At 43.4% G+C, this 18,820-nt stretch overlaps 1 protein-coding gene across 2 annotated transcripts in view; it reads left to right on the forward strand.

Annotated features, from left to right (window-relative positions):
* Positions 1–18,820, forward strand: part of GALNS (galactosamine (N-acetyl)-6-sulfatase) — a 49,253-nt gene that overhangs the window by 19,289 nt on the left and 11,144 nt on the right. For both annotated transcript variants that reach the window (XM_074582692.1, XM_074582693.1), the window contains exons 10-12: positions 628–764; positions 3,531–3,633; positions 12,279–12,400. In XM_074582692.1, the coding sequence (XP_074438793.1) occupies positions 628–764; positions 3,531–3,633; positions 12,279–12,400 (362 nt within the window). The remainder of the gene's footprint in view (positions 1–627; positions 765–3,530; positions 3,634–12,278; positions 12,401–18,820) is intronic.

Below are 18,820 nucleotides of genomic sequence, written 5' to 3' on the forward strand. Positions count from 1 at the left end.
CTTCCAATTAAGGAAGGAAAAAAAAAAAGCTTGCACATCTCCATTGGAGCCAAAACCAGATGTTTTTCTCTCTTATTAAAATATATACTAAAAATACCACAACTTTACAGTTCTTGAATTGTTGGAAATGGTTTGCAGATGAAGTCATTGGGCTCTTTTTGTTATTATCCATCTATCCCAGTGCTTTCTGGGAGCTCTCTTAGGGTATTCTAGACTCCAGAGATGACCTGGAGAGGGAACAAATCAAGGACTGTGTTTTTTCTTGGTTTAAGTGCTGATTTTTCAATCCACGAGTGACTTGGAATTTGCTAAATCAAGTTGAACTCTGCGAAAACATGCTCCTGTAAAGTATGTGCATAGAGAAGTGAGAAGAGAGAGAGGAAAATGAAAAAATGATCCATAATTCTCCGTTTACGGGGAGCATTTGCATTTTGGTTCATCTCCTTTATTATTTTAAGAGGAGGTTTGCTAGTGACTGCAGCACTGTAAAGGAAGATAGTCTCAAAGGATGCTTAGCAGAGGAGGAGGTTCAAGAAGCAATACTTCTGCTTTGGTGGAAACCAGCCTGTTTTCGTTTCGGCTTTTATTGAAGGTCTTCTTGCAAATGCATTTCTGTTGATTTTTCAGGTCAGTCATCAGCTGGGCAACGTGATGGATCTCTTCACCACCAGCCTCTCCCTGGCGGGACTGCAGCCTCCCAGTGACAGACAGATTGACGGCATCGACCTTTTACCTGCCATCTTGCAGGGCAAGCTAATTGACAGGTTAGTTATGAGCCCAGAGCTCCGACTCTTGCCTCCAAAGTGAAGTGATGCCAAGTTTGGGGGTTTCTTTTTTGTTTTGTTGTGTTTTTTGGTTGTTTTTTTTTTTTTAAATCAAGCTTACAGAAATATTTTATAAACTGAATTGATGCATCTTTGCTCCTGCTCAATGAGGTGGGGTTGCACCGGAGCTTTACGCAATGTGCTAATTCTCTGGTGGAGCAAGCAGAGGAGGGATTTCCTAACATGTGGCATGTTGCCGTACAGTGGAGTCTGGGGACAGATGAAAATGTCAGGGGGTTAGCAGGGATCCCTGGAACAACATATGGCAATAGGGGAGATAAAAGCCTGAAAACTGTAGCCTGGGTAGGGGAGAATACATTATTTATTACTGGAAAAACATCCAAGAGTGTATGCTGGGTCTTTGTAGCCCCTGTTTGAGAGAGACTGGGGGGTGTAGGCTGGGCGGGTGCGGATGATCTGGAATCCCACCTCCTCCCAAGGTCTTGTTTCTGTGTATGCTTTTGCAAGAATAGATTTGGGTTAAAGACCTGGGATCTTTTGGGGCGTGGAGGCATGCTGCCAGCGGTTGGGTACAGGCGCTACGATTTGACAGCAAATATCAGCTCGCTCGTTGGAAGGGTTGGAGGTCAAAAGAGGTCTTGTAGTTGTGATTTTGATGAGGAATTTGGCAGCCCAGGAAATCTGAATACAAACATATTCTTTGTCTGTGAGGTAGCAAGGAAAGATACGCGTGGAAAACATATTTGAGTTCTTTTCTGTGTTGGATGTAGGCTTTTGTTCCGTAAAACTGCTTTTGTGCCTGTTAAGCAAAGCATTGCATACAGTATTACCTGAGAGCTCAGCCAGTGGCTGACATAGCACACTGCAGGTTCCTCAAACACAGCTTATCCCATCTCTACTTCTGAAAGTTTGTAAAGCTGCTTTGTCGTTTTAAAAGAGAATTTCATTGCAGTCACCAGCTCCTTGGAACTGGCGGTGTTTGTGTTACACTAGTGAGCAGTCACTCAGGGCACATCGTGGCTTTTCCTTCTTTTCTTTTTTTTTTTTTTTCCTTTTTTTCCTTCTTTTTTTCACTCCTTTTTTCTTCCTTTTTTTTTCTTGTTTTTCCTTCTTTTTTTAGTCTTTTTTTTTCTTCTTCTTTTTTTTTTTCCTTATTTTTATTTTTTCCCCCCAGACCTGATCAGGTCACAGTTCCTATAGCCCCCAAAAACTATCCAGATGATGCAGTTGTCGTGTTCTTTTAAGCTTAAAAAGGAAAAGGTGAATAGGGAAAAAAGAAATCAGTAATAGCAGAATTTTGAGTACAAACTGTAATCTTTTAAAGATGGAAAATTTATTAAAAAAAAAAAAAGGGCAAAAACCTAACCTCCACATCTTCAATCAAAGGGGCATGTAAGAGCTTGTCAAATAGTGAGTGTTACAGCAAAGGAAGGAGACTGGCATGTTTTGTAGTATGTTTGTTTGGGCTTTTTATTTTGTTAATGGGACTGGTTTAGATCAGGTTCTGCATTTTGGCAGACCTCTCAAGCTGCCTTTATTTCACCAGGTGGGTTAAGGATGCAGGAGTGGGCACTACTGGCAGCAAGTTTCCCCTTTGTTCACAGGCAGTTGCTGGTGACAAAGGAGAAAGGCTCATTGTTTGTGCGAGGAACCTGCAGGGGAGGCTACAATTTTAAAATAGAAGAGATGTAAGGCCACTCCTGACATTCAGATGTGGAGATTTTAATCTTATCTTGTATTTAGGGACTGTTTTTTCAAGGTGGCATCACCAGAGTGAGTAGGCTTTGCCAAGTGGCGTCTCTGAATGAAAGACAAAGATGTATGTACCCTACCGATAGTGATAAACGGCGTCACGATCTCGCCCTGTCAGCAGCCTGAAACAACTGGAGAGAAGAGCTGACTAAGTCTGATGTCCTTGTGTGATGAACTGCACCAAGAAATCAAACCTCTCTCCTGCAGATATTCTGTTTCTGTAAAATTTTGTACTGTTCCCTCAAAAAACAAGAGCACGTTATCGGGGAAACCAACAGGAACTGATCTGGAATGCCCAGCATGTGCACGGGTGCAGACCAAATGCTCTGAGAAAAGTGCATTTCTCAAATGTATTCTTATTTAGGAAGACCTCCAGGAAAAAAATATGCAGTTTTCAGCGGTACATTTAGATGATCCTAAGGGAGGTTTTGGGGGAAAAAAAATAAATGAGCAGAAGTTAAAAATATAGCATGTCTGGCTGCCAGGTTTTTCCATATGGATTTTTTCTGAGATGGCATCCAGAACAGGCCAGCATCTGGTGTCCTCCCGGGCCACCCTGTCCATGTGACACTAACAGCACATAGCTTGGTGCTGCCGTACCGAGGAGGCTAAGCATCACATAGTCTCTGAATCCCCCTTTCGCTCTTGTGCGCACATGCACCGCTTCTGAGACATTTGGTGTTTAAATCGGCACGCTCTATAGGAAATAACAGGGTCTGATAGTTCAAGGATTAACAATCACTGGCAGCCAAGCTGTATAATGTTTCATTTTTGCGCCGTGTGAGCTCTCAACTTGATGAACACTTTAAAAAATGTTAATTGAAAACCTTGCAGTGGAGACTATTAGGAGGCAGCCTGTTTCTGACTGATAGCTGAATCGGAAGTCAGACCCCACTGAAGTGTTTGTCTCCCTTATCAGCGGGGCTGCTGCGGCGGTGGCTGCCCGAGCCCAATGCGATGGTGTTTCTCATACAGCTTTGCTCTCCTTCTCAGGCCCATATTCTATTATCGTGGCAACGAGATGATGGCGGTGAGGGTCGGGCTTTACAAGGCTCACTACTGGACCTGGAGCAACTCCTGGGAGGAGTACAGCAAGGTAACAGGACACCGACCTGCACCCTGGTATCGTTCGTTATCCTGGGGAAAAATAATCCTTTAAAACAGAGTTTTAAATTGGAGAATGTCGCTGTGCGCTTGTAAGCCAACATTTTATTCGCAGCCTCTTAAGAGCTACCAGATCTGCTGCAAAAGCTAAGGGGACTGGTGTCACAGCCGCCCTCTACTGAAGTTGGAGACAAGCAGAGGAAAATGAGCAAAATCTGAGTTGTTCTGAGGGGTGCTCTCTTTAATCAGTGCTTAATGCCCCTTCTTTCCCTGCTGAATTCTGAGTTTTCATGTATACCCTTACAAAGCTTGAGCTTGGAGTCTGATGCTGCATTGATCGTGTATCTCGCAATATCTAGTACAAAAAACCTGGTTCCCTCAACTATTCGAATGGAAATGGGCTGGGTTTGTTGGTGTGTTGTTTTGGTTGTGGGGTTTTTTCTTGAAAGGAAAAGGAAAGCCGTAGGAACCACACAGTGGAAAGAACAGCAGTTGTTGAAAACAGTAGAGTACATGTGTTTAATCTATTATCAGCACTTTTGCAAGCCCATATCACTCTATAAGATGTAAAACATTTTATTTGCCAAATAGGCACAGCTTTTGTAATTTCCTGGCTGATCTTCTCACAATGGGATGTTAAGCACTGTTATTTTTCTTCTTTTGTATCTTTCTTGCCTCAGACTTGGGTACTAAACTCTGGGGCATTTCTTGAATGGCAGGTTCACACATGTGCCTTGCTGATTATACCTTCAGACATGAACTAAATGCATTATGGCACAGCTCTCAGCAATTTTGACAGCAGGCTGGTATTGGGGAGGGACTGTTTGTATGATTTATTTTTTTTATGTCCCTTTTTTTTTTTTTTTTAACTTATGGTGGGTCCTCAAGGCATCACAGGTGCAGAAATAAGTGCTGGTGACATTTGTCGATGTAAAAGTGCAGAGTTTCTTTCATTGGGATGTCCTGGGGGTAGAAGGAAGCGTCAGCTCCAAGGGAGTAATTTACATTCGGGGCTGTAAATACGCGTGTTTCGCTTTTAAAGACTGTAATGCTCCAGGACTCAAAAGTTTCTGTTTTACACAGAGTAAGAAGGAAAGGAAAGTTGGCTCCAGAAATGCATCGCACGCTCTGTCTCAATGCTAATTCTACACAGCTAAAATGAGATAATGTATTTGTCTAGGTTAGTATGCGAGTAAAACCCATATATTACACGTGGCACAGTGTGGAAGATTTTTCCCTGTGTGAGAGGCACCGGGAGCTTGTATGTGCCTGCATGTGGGTACACGCGTGGGCTCAGAGGCATGCTTTTCCCATGTGCGTGGAAGATAATGTCACACATGAATAATTGCTCTCCATTGTAATATAAGCACACGCGCACACTTACATACCTAGTTGGGACATAAATAAACATCAACATTGGTCTAAACTTATTTGTACATGTCTGACTACGTGTGTAGACGTGATAATGGGGACCAGTTACTCATTTCAAAGGCTCTCCTACTGTGAGCAATGGCAGTTGTGCAATTAAGGAATATTTATTTCTTTCTAAGTCTTTGTTTAACTACTGCCTGATAAAAGTCAGCAATTATACTGTACATCAGAGAGATGATTAAAAATTCACTTGCTTTCCTGCAGCTTGTATCACATGTGGTTGATGTGGGTAAAATTGGAGCACATTAGTGGACAGACTAGCCATTAACAACATGCAGAGGAAGCTGAGGCTGAAATTTGTTCCAATTCTCCTCATGTCCTCGAGCCATTAATTACAAGCCTTGCAAGTTTAAAAATAGAAATAAATCAGAATGCAGAAGAGTTTCACAGTTCTGAATCCTCTTTTAGGAGTTTTGTAAACTCACCTTATGGTACAGTTGCCTCTTTCAGTGACTGGTGTTCTCAGCTGTATTGATATTGGACTACACTTTTGCTGCCAGAATCAAAAAGGCCAACTGGTTTGCTAATTTCTTTTGAAAAACATATTTAAATACACGCGCGTGTGTGGCATTAGGAATTCTGACTGTCGGCAGGTTTGCTGTTCAATAAGTTTGATTTGCCATCCCAGTAGAACTTCAGCTAATGAGGCTTTGTTAATTGTGTGATATTTTGCATGGTCGTTAACCTTACTGTGAATCCAGTGTCATGATTTATTAAACTCTCAAATGTGAAATGCTTTCGGTCTGAAGGTCCAAAGTCAGACCTGCAATAAACAGACATATCTGGTTGACATGCCATCCATTTCAAAGAGGTCTGAAGTTGGCCAAATGTGTCAAAGCAGCTGTCTGCAAATTTTTCAAGAGGTTTGTTTTATGGGTAGCTGAGTATCTCATCATTGTGACGGATACGTGGCACATTTGAGCCAAACCTCCTTTTGTTTTCAAAATCCCCTTGGTAATTGGCAGTGTGGGAAATCATCAATACAGAAAACTTGCGCTGTTTTTAATCCAGACTTTGTGCGGTTTTGTTTGACTTTTAGATGAGATTATACCATTAAAGCAGCCAGAACCACGTTTTCGTGTTGATGTTGGAAGATGTGAAATTAGTGCATGTCTTGGGTCTGTTTAGGACTACCAGATCTTTCAGGATTAACTAGAAAGAATGTGTGTGATTTTGGCCTCTAACCTGGAAAGCTATGCCTTTGAATTCGGTATAAGTTAGTTAAGTAATAAAGTATGTATATACAAATAAAAATGTACCAGAGAGAAGCGGCTTGCAGAAAGCAAAGCCTAGGAAAGCATAACAGGGATATGAATGCTTCTGCCCGTATGGGAGTTGGAATGTTTACACTGGAAAGATCCCATGCAAGCAGTACACAGGTTTACACTCATCTTAGGCTCCCATGACATTAACGTGTCCTTACTGGTCTGCATCCTCTGCCTTATGGCCTGGGATTAAAATTTGTCATTTTTCACGAAGATGAAGTTTGCTGTTCTGTTCTTCCTATTTTTTTGTTTGTTTGGTTTTTAACCCCAAAGCAATTTTTTTTCTAGTCTAACTGCTCTTACAAACTCCTGTAGTCTTAGTGCTGGAGAGGATACCTTGATGCTGTCTTTGCTGTTAACTGGGTTACCTACGTAACTTGCATTCTTGACTGGTTAGTCTCTTGGAAGCATAAAGGGAAGGCTCACTCAACAGAGCAAGTGCGAGTAAGCACCCTGTGGGACGTTTTTCCTTTAGGATGCTTATTTGGGTCTGTTTACCTGGCTTTCATCTCCATTCATACAGGTGGCTCAAGTTTACGTAGTTGGACATATCTGACATTTAAGAGGTGATAAATAGGACACAGAGGTAGATGAAAAGGAAACTTTACTTGAAAAACGTGTTTATATTTTTAAATAGTTAAAAGATTTTAAAATAGTTTGGTCGAGGGAGAGAAATCTTCACCCTGCACAAGACCTGAGTCCCTATTGCTCTAGGACTGGTGGGTATCAGCGCATAAGCTCTTCCACCATCATTGGCCACCTTTCTTCTAGCAAAAATCAGCAGTAATAAAAGCAGCCACATGTGTTGTGTATCGGAGCAGAAGTAAGAACTCTAAGGATGATCACGGGGACCTCCCTCTCCTGTATGGCACAAGTCACGCAGGACTCTTACTGGAAGTCTCCTGTAAATTGCTGTTCTTGTTGCTCTCATCATCTATCCTTTTAGTCAGTAAGACAATCTTGTTGATTACCAAATTGGAACTGAATTGCAAAGTGCATGACAAATAACGCATGCAAACTTGGCATTTCTGTATTATCGCTACTGGTGCCCACAGCCATGACGCTAGGTGCACAGCTTCCCATTCCTAAAATACGAGCCCTCAGAGTCTGCGTTGTTATGAATTATTTTGTCCATTGGATTGAAGGGAGAGGTACACTTCGTCTTCCTTGTTTGGAAGAAGCGGTTTGAAAAAATGTATATTCTCTATGGATCTGTGTAAGTAGCAAGTCCTCCAGGAATTCACTAATGTAATGCTATGTAGAAAAGGCAGAAGTATGAGCTAGCCAGGGAAAGGAAATTTCCTTCTCTCTGCCTGCCACAGAGACTGTCCAGCAGAGAATAGTTCTTGGGCCCTCCAAGAGCAGTGATGCAAGAAGGGGAAAAAATAATTAAGAAAAAATGTGGAAAACACCTTTGGTTCATTGGAGAGTGGCTGATAACATCAACCTTTCTGCTGTCAGCTTAGTATCTTGTTAGTAGTCTTCAGTGGTTTTCCGTGAGAGCTCCTGTGTCTTTAAATGACTGGTGTAGGTGCCTGCCAGAAGACCCTATTGTTTTAATGTAAAATGCCAACGGGGTTATTCCTGCCGCAGTCTGTCTGATTGCCCTTCTCTTCAACGTGAAGGGATCGATAAAGCCTTTTCTGCGAGGGGGATGTGAAGTCAAGTAGAACCTCACAAATAATGACATTTGATTGTGGTCCTCTGAGCATATGAGCTAGCCATTGATCGCTTCTGCTTGAGAGCCGCTGGAGGCTTGCTGATCTGCCCATCTTCTGGGGTCTCTTCCAGACAGTTAACACATTAGAAGCAATTTTTGTTCAACAGGGTTGAAGCTTGGCAGTCACACTTTCAGGGGTCTGGTCACTTAGAGCTCTGGTTTGGGAGGCTTTTGCTGGGAATTGCCAGGAGAGTGAGAACGGCCGCTTACCCGTGCTGTGGCAAACAGCAAGAAACAACATTCCTGGCTTTAATTAACTGCTGTTCTTTTCCCCTTCCAATATTAATACAGTTTTGCTGCTCTGGGTTTTGTGTGGCGGAATGAGGAGACATGACCAGGAGACAGACCCCAGATTTGCCGCGCCGCTATCAAAATCTGCAGCCGCTTGTCAAGTCGGAGGGATCTGGGATAGCGCCAGGGTGACGAATTGCCAGAGGGCTTACGTTAACACAAGTGGTGATTCCATCACTTGGCGGAGAGCCCAAACTGGCAACCGGCTGTATTTGTCTCATGTCTATATTGACATAGCATCTGTGGTCCATTTGCTCTGGAAATTAAAGCATAAGCTGTGCAACCAATAGCCGCTAGATCTTAAGAAGGGAAAAACAATCCAGGTTACACGATTGCTGGGGAGAAGGGCAGAAAGACGTGCTCACTGAAAGGTTTACCTGATGTGCAGGAAATGTTTTTGTGTTGTTTTTTTTTTGTTTTTGTTTTTTGTTTTGTTTTTTAAAAAAAGGATTGCTGGAATTTCTCCTGCAGCAACCAGGTCTGTTCAGTGGTGCAAAACACTGTGCCCGTGCAAGAGACGGGGTGCAGGAGCTGAGCTATTTCTGGTTGCCATCTGATGCTCTTTTATGGGCTCCCTTAGAAGGCACAGAGCTAACGTGCTCTAAATAGGATCTTCTAGTATGACTTTCATGCTTTAATAATTGAGGAGAAAAGATCCAAGAATTTAGTTAAACACAGGGAGTGACCTTTCTACTTTGTTTGATCAGTGTTACCTGTAAACATGCAAATTACCTTGGGTAGTGTGCAGAGTAAAATGTTATGCACGTGCTTTCACTGGCTATTGATCCTCTGCATACTGTTATTAACAGTCTGCCAAATAAACAGCTTAACGAAGTAACAGCAGATGAAGTGGTAGTTGACGGGGTTTCGTTATCTTGCTGGGTTGGGCAGGCGTAGCTACCTCCCTGCTTTTCTCCAACATAACATGGCTTTATTTTGGGGTGAAGTTGCCATCCCCCTGGCAGTGCCAGAGAGCTGAAGCCGGTCCCTTGTCAGCATAAATGGGGAGAGCACCTCTGCTGCCCGTGGAACGATGTGGCTTTTGCTCAGGCTGAGAATTTGGCCCGTTTGCATTTATTGTTGAAGCTCACAGCGTTCTTGGGCTCCACGGGGCATGTTGTTGGATCAGGCTTTTACAAGGGGAAAAAAATAATAAATTGTTTAATAAAGAGCAAGAAATGATCCAAAATGGTGACATGATTTAAAATTATCCTCTATCAGCCTTCACCACTCTCCCAGGAGGAGAGTGCCCTTCCTCAGCAGGCCTGTTGTCCCGCAGCCTGTCTGGGGTGGCGGAGCTGGAGGGCAGCTCTTTCTCTCCCATCCAAGACATAGAACAAGGAGTTTTGGCGTGTCCCTCCGCCCCAGCTCCCAGCACCACAAGTGACCAAATTTGTATGCTCTCCAAGCAACCCAGAGGCATTGTCCAGATGCTCCGGAGTGTGTATTGTCTCCGCTTTAAATACTTCTCAAATCTTAACCAGATTTAATTTTTACTGGTTTTGCTCCAGAAAAGAAAAGCAATCCAGACTTGGGGATCACAGACTTTCAGTTTACTGGTATAGCTGATGTTTCTCTTTCCATCCTGAGAACTGAAAATGCTTTGACTTACAAAAAAAAAATAATAAAAATGACATAGAGTTGTGTGTGATAAATTAAGGGAGGGAAGACTGATCTCCTCTGGCTGTATCTGTAGTGAATTACTTACTCTGATGCAGGACAATGCCTTGATCAGGGGTACGAGGATGTAATTTTACCTCTTATTTTTTGCTCATTTGTTGATGAGCAGGTAGAAAATATTTTATGCTCTCTCTGTAGGTTGAATATTGGCAGTCACACAGTACGTAAAAATAATAATAGTCAATTTTATTTGTGGAGCTAAAGTTGAAAGGCCTTAGAAATTTAAAGGGCGGTTTCAGCCACGTTTCAAGAGAGTTATTCATCAATGTCATAAAACGGTATGCTTGATTTTTTTTTTTTCCTATTTATTTTATTTTTTCCCCAATAGTCTACTTTTGAAGAGGGCATTGAGTGTTTAGATTAGAAAGACAGATAGCTTGTGGCTAGTGGCATCAGGCGAGTGGTCACAGCCCTTTCTTTCCTGGGAGGCTTTGGGACGTAGCCTGGGTTGTGTTCTGGAGTCTCAGCTACAAGGATTTTATAAGAAACAAAAGATAAAATGTAAACAGAGCAATGTAAAAACAAATACCCAAGAGACTAAAATCTTCTTTCAAACTAAAGCATTTGCAGCTGAAGAGCATTGTACCAATTAGCGGGCTCTTAATTAAATTGCTTGTTTGATTTGCATCCAAATTATAATTTGGATGTTACGTGGGCTTTGATACCTTTTCATTAACCGTTCCTTTGAAAAAATAAAAATAAAAATCTATTTTTCACTGTGTCTTTCAGAGGCCTGTGGTGTCACAAGGTGGAAAGGTCAATCATTTTTGTATCCATTTAAAGTCCATTATTGGTAGGCCACTACAACCTATCAAGCAACTCCCTTATTTTTCCAGTCAGTGATTCAGGAATCTATAGCTCTGTGCAGATAAATGGGATTTCATGGGCTTCTAAACTTCTTGCTTTATTGAAAAGCAGAATATTAACTGCTCCACTGACCAGCTGTCCATTAAAAACACTGGATATTTTTAGAAAATTGTTTGCCAATCAAATCCTACCCACATCTGTAGAGAGCCTTTTCAGTTTGTTTGTTTTATAAGCAAATGCTACAGCTGCTTTCCCACCTCCATTGAAATATTCCCATTTACCTTCTCTCCATGTCTCTGTCCGTGTCTTGGGGCGTTTTGAGGTATTGTAAGGAGCGCAGCGTGTTAGCTGGAATTGTAAAACTGAGCTTTAACAAGTCCATTTGGTGCTAGTCCTTGCCGGTCTGTGGGGCCCCCTGCTTTATTTGCTGTTCAGTGAAATTAGTGCTTTGCATTTTTTGCTATTCCCAGGGCTTAAATGGGTTCTGTTAGCCCTCAAGACTGCAGGCCAGGCTCTAGGTGATTAGGGAGCTCGACACCTGGCTAATAACTGGCTGGGCTTCGGGAGACGCAGCCTGGCAAGGCGTGCAAGGGCAGATGCAGAGAGCTCACCGCTCTGGGCTAGCAGTCGGCTAGCTCAGTCCCTCCGTGGCCAGCGAGCACTTTAAGCCATAGCTGCTAGCAAAGGGAGAATGCCAGTATTTGTGCCCTCCGTATCCACTGCCCCTACTGGGAAAATCCCAACTTCTGACCCTGCAGACCTGAATGTTCGTGACAGGAATGTCTCTGAACTTAACGCAGTTCTTTCAGCCCCACTCTCCTTCCCAGGTGGGTGCCTCAGGTGAGACGCTATGAATCAGATCAACAAATGCACCCCTTTCTTTAAAATTACCCAGATTGGCTTCGTTCTTCAGTGAAACAAATCCTTCAGGTCTGGGGTCAGGTGCTGGCAAGCTGAGTTTTCAGGGAAGCTAGCAGGTGCCCGTTGCCTGTCAGGGTAATGCCCCTTGGTTTCGCTGGGTGTTTCCTCTGGGACCGTCGCTTTTTGATCAGAACTGCCAAGTGATCCGATCCTCTCTGTGTTATTTCAAAGCCAGAGAAACCAAAGAGAGAAGATACTTTCCGGGTGCAGAATTTTTATGATTAAATGGTTTCACCTCTTTGTCTTTTGTTTTGCCATTTCATTTTAATGAATATTTTATAGAGATTACTTTTTTATAAGGCAAGACTGTAAGGTCTGCTTCAGCTTTTATGTCAGTGCAACGCTAACATTGTCACCTGATTTTACCCCATCAGATCAGAATCCGTTCTGCACACTGAAGTGGATTCTTGGTTTAAAATAATTCTGAGGTTTGGTGGGTATATTGGAACAAGGTGCTGAAGAAAGTGGCATCAGCTAAAATTTTTCTCCCTCCCTTGTTGACCTCTCTCCTCTTCACTGCAGGGCATTGATTTCTGTCCTGGGCAGAATGTCTCTGGAGTGACAACACATACACAGGAGGAGCACACCAGCCTGCCGCTGCTTTTCCACTTGGGGAGGGACCCTGGAGAGAAGTACCCACTAAGGTGAGCCAGTTAAGGAAGATATGAAAATTCTCAGCACTCTGTGTATGCTTTATATAGTTCATTTGCCTTGGTAGTTGTTTCATGCAATCTGCTTGAAAGCTGTCCCAGAAAGCCATTACTGGTGGGAGTAGTAAAAAGAAAGGAACAAATCTTCATTTTCAAACGATCAGGTTAGATGGATGCGCACATGTCCACGGCTCAGCTTGTGAGTCTGGTCGTTCTTGTTCTGTGTCTTACCACCCCTGACGGAGGAGGCAAAACACACACTTTTGAACAGGACAGGACTGAGCTCAGGGCAGCTGTGGAACAAAGCAGTGGCACTGATGAGCGTGTGCATTGGAGCTCTGATTCTCTGCATGTTTTGGGGGTAGGGAAGAAACATCTAGCGATCTTCGCATACTCCGCGGTGGTTTTCCTCTGTGCATTGGAATCTGTGGAAGCAAATGTGGTAACCCTCCAATCTTCTAGACTCTGCTAAAGGAGCTTCTCCAGGGGGTCTTTAGCAAGAGGACTTGGTGGCCAATCCTCTTCCATCCTTGGACTCTCCTGGCTGTCTGAATCCATTTTCCTATAAGCCTACTATTCTAACATTTGTCTACGACACACACCATGCCCTGAGAGATTTCTGTAAGGATTCATGTAGTCATCAGCCAGCACAGCCCACGTATAAACCTGCCACCTGCAAAAAAGCTCCCAAGGTGTCCCTACCTCCCTTCTTCCTTCCTTCTACTTACCAAGTTTTACCCTGCGGCAAAACTAGCTGCAAACAGGGGCACGCGGCCTCATCCCTCACCAGTGGCTCCGACTCGGAGAATGTGGAAATAAATAAAGAGAAAACTAGCGGTACTGTGATCGTCTGCACAGAAATGGTTTTGTGCAGCAGCTTTAACAGAGAGATGTCTTCTGAGCTGACAGGACTGCAATTATTCAACTGTTTTAAATAATTGAGTGGATACACTCGCTCCATTACTTTCAAAAGAACTGAGCCTGAGCTGTCCACTAAGTGTTTTCACTAGAGGGAGAAGGGGAGGAAAAATATTTTCACTTCTCTCTCACTTAACAGATGAGCACCCTAGAGGTGCATTACGCAGTGTATAAAGCTCTTCAGAAGCCCAGCATGTTAGTTCTCGCTTTCTATTGCATTTCAGCACTAATGAATAAAGCAAATCTGCAGCTCCTGCATTTTAAATTCAGCTCAGTGAAACTATGCCAGTGGCTTGGGATTCCAGAGGAGACTATGCCCTGTTTGGTTTAACAACTCTTTTATTTTAGGAAGATGAGTGGATAGAAATGACCTCTTTTTGCAAAAATCAAACAAATGGGTAGTATTAAGTGAACTGTAGCGTGTCCACTGCTTGTGTGTCCTCTGAATTTGAGGGAGAGCTCTTCCCTAAGAGGTGTTTGCAGGACACCTGCTTCCCTCTTGTTTAGATGTTCCTTACCACCACCACAGATTAAGCGTTGAAATAAATCCCAGTGTTAGATCCGCAATCATTTCTCATACAGTTCCATTGATTTTTGGACACTCACAAGCTGTTGCTTTGATTGAATTTTATAGCAAGATTATGACATGATTATAGAAAGCTGTGATGTTGTTTAATATGCAGACCCTAATAGAAAGCCTCTTTTTAGTAAATGAATCTTCCTTTCTGCAGCACGTTCTGTTGCTATTGTCTCCTCTCTGGTCACAATGGAAAACTCATGGGAAGTGGGTCTCCTATATTGAATGTGGTAATTAAATTATACTCATTTGTGGAGCTGTTACTGTTGTGTATTTTTATTTAGCTTAATTATCCCCCTTGGCAGACAGCCTGTTGGGAGTCCCGACACTAATGTTTCTCAGAAGGGAATCCAGCATTCTCCTCCAAGCGTGCATCTGTCTGTCCGTACATGCTGGGTGTGCTCGTATCGCTCGTGCTGCAGCCCGAGGTTTCTGTGTGTTCGCGGTCCATGTTGGCCACGCTCCTCTGTTCATCCTCCTGCAGCCCTGCAGGAGCTGGGTGTATCACAGAGCTCTTTCACTAGCTTGGCTCCTCCGCTGCCTCGTTCTGTTGCCAAAGAATTCAGAAAAATTTGCATTGCACCCCTCATTTATTGGTATCTTTCCCTCTTTTATGTAATTTACTCTTACCACTTTGCTTTGTTAAGTCTGTACTGGATTTTATTAGGTTTTCCGCTGCTGCGAAGGAGCAGCGTGGCACACCGATGCCCTGTTCTCTCTGCCTGCCTTTCTCATTTTTTTATTTCATTTATTCCTTATTTTAGTACAGCCTTTTCTTCTCCCTAAAACGATTTTAATAATCTTTCATATCTCCTGATTTGCATTAGTGTTGGAGTGGGGTCAGTTGCAAAACCACCGGTAGGAGGTTTTATTGCTGTGCACGAAGGCCAGGCAGCCCACGATCTCCAGAGAGATTTACTGCTTATATATTTGGGCTCCTGCTAGAATCCTAGGGGATCTCGGAGCCACGGAATCCTAGAAATCAGTCAGCTCAGTCAACTGTGGCAACGCTTTTGACTTGCTCAGGCATCTCATCTGAAATGTCTTTGGGTCGTGACACTGTGCACACAAGGTACTGCCTGACACTAAGGGACTTTTTCAGGGCTACAATTTCAGTTCATCTCATAACATGGGGATTAGCCTTTTCAGGCTCTGTTGGAGAACTGGCTGCTAAAGGGGTCACTGAAGATGCAAGTCCTTCAAGATCTAGAGACAGCACATAAAATTCTCAGTTCTCTGGGTTCTGTGGTGAAGCAGGACAAGTCCTTCCTCTTCCTGACACAGTTCACTGGATTTCCTGGAGCCTGCCTGGAAACAATATCAGCAAAAGCTTATCTCCCACAGGAGCACTTTTCACGCAGTGGAAAAACTGGTCAGGCAATTACAGGCAGGTCCTGTCATCATGTTGAGGACACGTCTGGCAGTTCTGAGCCATATGGCACCCTGCACTTATGTTCCCCTTCATGTAAGGCCGTGCCTGCATCCCTCCGCATGTCTGACTCTAGGAACAGACTCTCCCAACAGGGTTGTGACTGTTTCTTCTTGCTATTGCCCCTCTGGTTTTGTCTGGACCGCCTCCTGCACCCCAGCTTCTGCCAAGGGACGTGGTTGTGTTTACCTCTTTGCCTTGAAAGATAATTACTGATGTTTCTCAGTCTGGACTGGAACTTCAGCCTGGCAATCCAACAGCCTCACAGACTTTGCATTTTGTTAGCTGGGATTCATAGCCGTGCCAAATACTTGTTATGAGTTCTCACGCTGCCCGAGCTTGCCCAGGTGATGGCTTATTTACATCATCACATCAACAGACTGGATGGAGCAAGATCCCTGTCCTGTAGTTGACCTTCAGGCCTGACATGCTCAAGCACTACCATCAGGTATGTTCGCTACCAAGCTCTTATCCCCCTCTCTCCTGGCAAGAGGAGGTCTCACCTGAGAACTGCAGGACTCTGGGGTCCTAGCGTTGAGAGAAGCTTGGCACCGTAGGACAAACTTAATATTTATATGGCTGCAGGATGAGGTAGCGCATGAACATGCCTACAGGTACTGATGAGGCCAAACTGGCATCTGGAGAGGTGCTTTTAATAAGAACATCTGCAATACCAGGGTATATACGGGCAATATATTTCAAAGAAATGTGGTTAATGGTAAATAATCTTGTGTTTGGTTGCCAAAAATTATAATTTAACTGCACTTAAATAAGTGAGAGTTACCTTGTTATCTGGTCCTTGTGTAGTGAGAAACGAACCGTTTGTGTCTTTTTTTCATCCAAGAGATTGTGTAAACTGTGGGATAGATGTCTTTTTCTGTAGCTCTCAACTTTAAAATATAAATCAGTTTGTGTGTTAGGCAGCACAAAAAGCAGAAGCATTTCCCTAAGTCTAAGCAGTATTTTGTTTCCTCCCGAGATGCAATTACAAGGGGGTTTCGCTTCGTATAAAGACACGCAAACTGTGGGTTGACCTTGTTCTCAAATTTAGCAGCATGTAGAACTAAAAGATCTGATAGGTCTCTTTCTTTACTAAATTCATAGAATCATAGACTCTTCATGGTTGGAAAGGACCTTTGAGATCACGGAGTCCAACCGTATTCTGTTATGTTTGGGGTATTGTGTGTCCGCTAAGTACCATATAGGGAACTTGTTTTTCCATTCAGACCTTACGTGACAAATTCGGTAAAATTATCTGTTGGTAACGTCTTCACAACCAGTTGTCAGTTTTATTACCCAAGTCACAGATTACTGTTTATACACACCTTTACTAAAATACTTTATTGCCAGTCAGGAAGAACACAAGTAATAATACATAGCAAACGCCCGCACAGCTTAAAATACAGTTAACGAAATCCCTAATGCAGACTGAAGTAGAAAGAGTGGTTTGAATCAGACTCCAAAGCTGCAAAAAGAATTTATAACAGAAACCTCTGCAATTCTGTCGGTTTGAGCCAGAGGTGCAAAGTTTTAATAACAAGTAAATATAGCGTGCTCGCACCTTGTTGATGCTCCAGGTTTGTAGCGGCTTCTGCTTTGAGCGATTAGCCTCTGTTCACAACGGAGGTTACTAAATTTTGAACGTCAAAATACCTGTGTTTTACTTAGGGCAATAGATTTTACTATTATGGATAAAATGGAGCTGATAAGGCTTGGTTGATGAACATAATGATTTTAGAACACATTAATTAACAAGAGAGCTCACAAGTGCCTATTTCAAGCAGATGGAAAATCCAGGAAATCATCAGAGAGGTAATTGCACTGGTTACGGAGCCAGAAAAGAAGGGAAGAAGCTCCTGAAGGGAAGCTAAAGGCGAAAGGATCTGATTGAAAAGTTGCCAGTCTCACCTTACTGATCAGGGCAGAAACCCCTCTGTGGGGAAAAGACAGAAGGTGCAAAATGGGGAAAAAAATGTGTACAACAAAGAGCCAGAATCTTGCCCAGGGGAGATGCTGACTCCTCATCTTCTTGAAAAAGAAGGAAATGGTACCAGCTGCATTGCAGGGGCAAATTAGCTGCTGCCACAGGAGAGGTGGCATTGAGGAACACTAAATCTGTGGAAACCGTGGAGAGCTATGGATAAAGAGCCTCAGCGATGCCAGTAAAAAACATGGAGCATCAGCCATGTAGGGGCTGGATGCAGGATGGTCGTCAGAAGTATGAAAGCCAGGCGTGGCAGCCGGTACGCAGCCAGCGCTGGAGGGAAGAGGGCTGAAGAAAAATACATCTGCGCAGGACAGTCGCTAGCCTGGGGACTAAGAATGGAGGCAAACTCATCTCAGTCGATAGCTGCTCTTTGCCCAGTCCGGGATCAGCGCTCTGCGTTGTGGCACACCGTTTGAGCAACCTGTAACTTGGGCTTAATCGTGGCAGACCAGCAGCCTGCAGGTATTTTGATGAGTAACTGTCTAGACTAGTGTGGTGCTGTATAAAAAGGAATATTGGAAGTAAAAAGGCACATGAAATGGTTTCAAAAATGCAAAGTGCAGTTTGAAATGGACATCTTCAGAGACAGGTTCAGGCAGCGCTACAGCCTCAGAGAGCAGCCTGAAGGACACATTGCTTAAATGATGATTCAGGAATACCACTGAAGCAACTAGCGGGAGGATCAGGTGGACAGTCGCTATTTTCTGTTACCTGTCCACGCAGAGGCTAAGGCTTTACATAGTCACTCTGCCTTTATCCCCTCTGCCATTTCAATGCTGCGGTCAGTCACAATGAAATCCAGCAGAAAGGCAGGATTCTCGAAGCCGGGGAGTTAACGACTTCCCTGAAAATAGGTGACCAGGTAGAGGATCAGCATGATCGCATCTCCTTGCTGCAAGGAAGGCTGTGGACACCATCAGAGAATCCACACAGGTGAGAGGCATCATCAGTACTCCACGTACTCATGTGGCTGACTGGCCACGTGCCCCGTACAGGGTATTTGCATCTGGGGCCCTGCAGATGCTGCTGGACCACAGAGTTGAACTGCGGTATGAGCAGCCCGGCTTTCTTCCGTTTGATTCCTTTTTTGTTTTTCTTTGGCCCTGTGGATCTTTTCAAGTTGCCATGTTTCAGCAGCAGAGCCCCAAACCTGTTGTCTGCCGCATGTATTGTGCAGACTTTAAATTGAAAATAAGCTTGATAATAGAAGAGAGGAACTGAGGAAGACTGAATAATGGGACAAGATCGAGACTTGGATACGACAGTGCTGAGCAGCCTCACAGCACTGATAACAGATAAAATCAAATTACCTGAATCTGGGTGTATTTCACAATTAAAAATAATGTTTTTAATTAAAATAATTCCAGTGGAGAAGGAAGTAAAATATACTTCCTTCATTAGCCAAGTTTTTTGCTCTTCTCATAACTTCATGTGCGTCTGGTAAAACACGCTATAAATCTGAAAGCATCTATTAAGAGCCCACTGTCAGGTTTCTATGAAGCG

This window comes from Larus michahellis, chromosome 4 (genome assembly GCF_964199755.1).
Source record: "Larus michahellis chromosome 4, bLarMic1.1, whole genome shotgun sequence".
Taxonomy (NCBI): domain Eukaryota; kingdom Metazoa; phylum Chordata; class Aves; order Charadriiformes; family Laridae; genus Larus; species Larus michahellis.